General features: G+C 34.9%; 1 protein-coding gene across 1 annotated transcript; it reads left to right on the plus strand.

Moving 5' to 3' along the window:
• Positions 1-565: 565 nt before the first annotated feature.
• Positions 566-3,107, plus strand: LOC125832863 (uncharacterized). The gene is made up of 5 exons (XM_049512050.1): positions 566-989; positions 1,098-1,304; positions 1,457-1,892; positions 2,698-2,902; positions 3,060-3,107. Exons 1-5 carry the CDS (start codon positions 566-568, stop codon positions 3,105-3,107), a joined length of 1,320 nt encoding a protein of 439 aa, XP_049368007.1.
• The last annotated feature ends 2,370 nt before the right edge of the window (positions 3,108-5,477 follow it).

The following is a 5,477-nucleotide window of genomic DNA, read 5'->3' on the forward strand; positions in this document are numbered from 1 at the left end:
TTTTGAATATATATTTTTATCCAAAATACATTTTGTGGTGATTCTTGGTTTTTTGCAACCTTAAGAGAGGTACCCACATCTTTCATGAAGAGTATATAGTCCAGTTTTGCCGTTTGCCATTTCAAATCTTATTTGCGACATGATGCACTAGGATGGCCAAAATTTACTATTTGGGAGAATAGTCGTATTTGTATAGGCTAGGCTTACTTGTGATGATAACCCTATTTTACGTCATCATTATTGTTCGCTTATATGGTTTATAATAATTGCATCGCATGTAGAGTGCATATGCATCTAGTACATAGCCCTAATGCAATGTGATCTTCCCTTTTGAAGGAATTAAGTTATGGCCATTTCTTCTGACCGACCTATGGAAGCTGCTCGTGAAGGTTCGGATGCCTCTTTTTCCCAACCTCATGCACTGGAAGGGGTTGGAGAACATAACTCGAATCATTATGTTCCCCACACTAGTGGTTCTGAAGTGGGATACCATTAGAGTGTAAGAGCTGATCCAAATCTTCACATGAGTCATGGTACTCAAACCATGAATCCTCATTTTCAACAAATGGCTGAATTGTTCCACCATATGGCTGAATCAATGCATGATCCCCATAGGATTAACTTTGAGAAAATGAGGAAAATGGGTGGAGTGGAGTTTGAAGGTACTGTTGATCCCACATATGCTGAACAATGGCTTGATCGCATGGAGAGGGTATTTGAGCAGTTGGACTGTTCAGATGTTGCCAAATTGAAGTATGCTATTTCACTATTACAAAATGATGCTTATGATTGGTGGGTAAGTGTTCCGAATGCCAAGTTAAAACCTTGTGTTCTTACTTGGGATGATTTTCTTAAGGAATTTTGTATGCAGTATGTCCCACATGCTTATTGTGATGCAAAGAAAAAGGCGTTTTTGAATGTAAGGCAACGAGGCATGTCTATTGCTGAATACGAACAAAATTTTCTAAGGCTCTCAAGCTATGCTGGTGGTATTATTAAAGAGGAAAAAGACAAGTGCAGGAAATTTGAAGACGATTTAAGTGATTCCATTAGGAAGAATGTGGCGATCCTGTAACATGAGAAATTTTGTATGTTAGTGTCTGCTGCTTTTACTTGGGAACGACTTTATAAAGAAGAAACTAGTAGAAATGAAAACAAATTCCGAAAGCCTAGACAAGATTTGGGGGGTCCATCCAAAAGGGGAAGGTTTGATAATTCTAAAGTTGGTAGTGATAACAGGCCACCTCAACAAAGGCAAAACGAATCAGAAGTTTCTACAACTAGCACTCCAAATTATGGCCAAGGTAAGCCTCGCGTTCCTAGTGTCCACAATGTGGAAAGAATCATTATGGCACTGGCAGAAGAGCTTCTGGTGCATGTTTCAATTGTGGGAGCTTTGATCATAAAGTGAAAGATTGTCCTAATCCTAGTAATGCTCCTTCCTTTAAAACTGAAGGCTCAGTTAATAAGACTTCTGTTAATCCTCCTCAAACTAACAGAGGTGCAAGACCTAGAAACACCCAGGCAACAGGTACAAGTGGAGTTAATCAAACTAGTGGGCAAAAGCCTACTGCACGCGCTTATGCGATGAGGCAGAAGAATGATCAAGATGAACAAGACGTGGTTGTCGGTAAATTTCACTTATTTGGCTTATGTGTGTTTACAATGTTTGATCCTGGTTCTACACACCCCTATATTTGTTCATCACTTGTTCTTCCCGAAAATGTGAAATCTGTGAGACTTGATTATAATATGCTAGTTGAAAGTCCTTTGGGTTATCAAGTTGTGTGTCATCGAGTTTACCAAGATTATCTCTTTGTGATTCAAAACCTAGTCTTTCATGCTGATTTGATTGAAATGCCCTTCAAGGATTTGGATGTTATTATCGGGATGTATTGACTTTATAAATATCATGCGGTGGTAGATTGTAGGTCTAAGCATGTGACTTTTAAAGATCCTACATTTTCACACATCATTGGACAAGGTGAAAGATTAGTGACATCTAGTATTATTTCTGCGGCCTTGGCAAGAAAGTTGATGCGTCAAGGTTGTGGGGCATACCTGGCTCACGTAGTTGATATACAATTGAAGAGTCCTTGTATCAAAGACAAACCTACTGTATGTGATTTTCCAGAAGTATTTCCAGAGAACCATCCAGGATTGCCCCCGGAAAGAGAAGTTAAATTTCCAATCGAGCTTATCCCTTGATCTACCCCTATTCTATCACTCCTTAGAGAATGGCTCCAGCAAAATTAAGAGAATTGAAATCTCAACTGCAAGAACTTCTTGAGAAAGGTTTTATTCGATCTAGTGTTTCTCCTTAGGGAGCCCCTGTTTTATTCATAAAGAAGAAAGATGGCATTCTTAGGCTTTGTATTGACTATAAACAATTGAAAAGATTAACAATCAAGAATAGATATCCACTGCCAAGGATCGATGATTTGTTTGACCAACTTAAGGGTCCTAAAGTATTCTCAAAATTTGATTTAGGGTCTGGATATCACCAACTACGGGTTAGAGAAAATGATATTCCTAAAACTGCTTTTAGAACTCGTTATAGTCATTATGAATTTTTGGTGATGCCATTCGGATGGACAAATGCTCCAGCGGTATTTATGGATCTAATGAATCAAGTATTCAAACTTTATCTTGATCAGTTTGTGCTTTTTTTTTAGATGATATTTTAATATTTTCCAGAAGTAATGAAGACCATAATAAACACCTCCGGATTATTTTGCAAATTTTGAGGGAGAAAGAGCTTTATGCTAAACTTTCCAAGTGTGAATTTTGGCTTGATGAAGTAGCTTTACTGGGACATGTTGTATCAACAAAAGGTGTGATGGTGGATCCTAGTAAGATACAAGCAGTTGTTGAATGGAGACCTCCTAAAAGTCCAACCGAGGTAAGAAGTTTCTTGGGCTTAGCAGGATACTATAGAAAATTTGTGAAAGGATTCTCCATTATCGCCTCCCCTTTGACCAAGCTCTTGCATAAGGAAGTAAAGTTTATTTTGTATAACCTTGGGACTTGTACATCATCTTTGTGTTGTATATTTACAGGAGATTTTGAGGGCTAATTTGGTCATGTCACCATGGATTGTAATATAAGTATGGTTATATGTTTTTATCTTTTTGGGGTGTGTAAACCCAAGTCTTGTAATATACTAATTTGCTATATGTCTTGAAAGTTGTGTGAAGCATGAGCCGGTTGATTTTGATACTCGGAAGCTTGTAATATTCTTGTTATTTCACCCTCGAGTGTGAGGTTAACATATGCATGAAGATCTTGTCGGTTAATTGCATAAATGTTATATTTTTTTGGAGTTCGTTATGAATCTAATCCCTCTACTATATTAAAATCAGTATGCCCTCATTAATTGGTTTTAAATGTCGCAAGTATTTAATTAGATTTCTTGTTTAAGTAGTGGTATCGTTTTGAAAGGATCGCTACACCTCGCATAGAAGATAAGTTATTGTCATTCGAATTCAAGAAAGAGCCAATTCTTCTAGGCTGCCATGGAATTCTCTTTCGTCTATGTCCACCATTTCCGGACTTAGACATTTGTTTAGTTAGTTCATTAGTTTGGAGTGTATCCCTTCTTGTTTAGACTTGGATCATTTGTTTAGATGTTTTGGTACATTGACTTTCAGGTTCTAGGTTATTCTTTCGCATTGTTACTTATTATTGTTAGACTTTTGTTAGAGTTTATGGGAACTCTCTATTCATTTCCTTAGTGTTTGATTTAAATTCCTTAGTTTTTAAATGTTTTGCTTGGTTTGGGTTGTAGTAGTGATTCTCCCATCGGAGTGTTAGTATGGGTACCAATCACCATGGTCTGGGTCGTGACAATAAAAGAGGTTAAAAGTTTGAATAATACCGTTATTTAAAAGGTGTATACTCAATAGGCTTACTTTCTTCCTCAATTATCTTTTTGAAATTATCGGGCTCATTTGAGGAAATGGGGCCAATTAAAGAACTAGGCTCAATTCCATTTAAAAGAGAACATTTGTCCCCATCAGAATATGAATACCCGCTACTATCGAAAGAAACAATATAGCCAATTGAATCTAAATCAGCACTAGTGATCATTGTTTGAGTAGATTTGATCCGATCCGGTGACCCATCAAACAAACCCAAATCCTTTTGTTCTTGTTCATCTTGTTCAACTTCATTTTTCATCGATGAATAATTGATATTTTTCTTATCAATCTCATTTGATTTCAAAGTTGGATGATTAGATGAAGTCAGATTCTCTGCAATATTTTTTCCCTTTGAGATTTGACCAAAACAACAAAAACAGAGAGAAATGAAAAGACTAATTGTTGGAAGATTCTTTTAAAAAGGATGTCCTTTGAAGTGTTGAGAAAAACAACAGGTACAAAAAGGGGATTTTTCTGTGTAGATGAAATCAAGAAAAGCACTAAATCTTGTGCCTTTTTTTATCTACAACGATTAGAATTTTGAAGAAATTTGGAGATTTTGAGAGGATGTACATTTTTACTTGAGAGTGATTACAAAGTTTTTTAACAGGTAGGATGGTTTTAAAATGGGAGGGAGATATATAGGGGTTTGGGTAGGGGTGGGGGTGGGGGTGGGGATTTGAAAAGTGAATTTGCCAACAACAGAAGTGATGAAATTTAGTGTGATTGTCTCACTTAGTAGATTATCTGAATTCCATGATATGACAATCACTTAACTATTGATAATTATTTCTTAAAGTCTTGCTTTTTTGCATCTTTTTTTTTAATTAGGTCACTTAACTTTATTTTTACCTTTTCAAAAGTCACGATATTAAATATTTGAATGAGCAAATTTAGTCCATTCAAACTTTTGTTTTCAATCTACACTACAGTAATGAATTATTCGATCTAATCCTAACTCATAACTTAAATTAAAATTATTTGCTAAACAATCCTGAGGGAAATTGCAATTTTTGCTCTCGACAAATGCTCTGGCATACTTATATTTTTTTAACGTAAGTATATATTTGCAGTTAATATTTAAATATTTGGATATATTTTAGCACGTGTATTGCTTCTTAATAACTTATGTTTTTTTTGTAACGTAGATTGCAAATTACATTAACACGTTTATTCAAATAATATATTTTATTGATGCATTTATGTGAATAAATATTTTCTCATTTTAATATGAGTTATTATTTATTTTTATTCTTAAAAATAAATACTACTCTTATCAAATTTACAAGTTATTGCAGGTTTTCATTTATTTAGGTTATGGTTAGGGTTGGATCGTAGTTTGTTGATACATGGATTGAAAAAGAAAACAAGTTCATGTAAACAAAATAAAATGAAATGTCATATTTTAATGATAAAATATTAATAGAGTTACTTTAGAAGATATATAAACAAACTTGGGTGACTTTCTAACTTTGTTACAAAAAAACATGACTTTGTTTGATAATTATCAATAGTTGAGTGACCTTTCAAGTCCTTATTTGCTTAATTCCTCCTCCT

The sequence above is a fragment of the Solanum verrucosum genome, unplaced genomic scaffold, assembly GCF_900185275.1.
Source record: "Solanum verrucosum unplaced genomic scaffold, falcon-dt-bn FXZP01000174.1, whole genome shotgun sequence".
Classification (NCBI taxonomy): domain Eukaryota; kingdom Viridiplantae; phylum Streptophyta; class Magnoliopsida; order Solanales; family Solanaceae; genus Solanum; species Solanum verrucosum.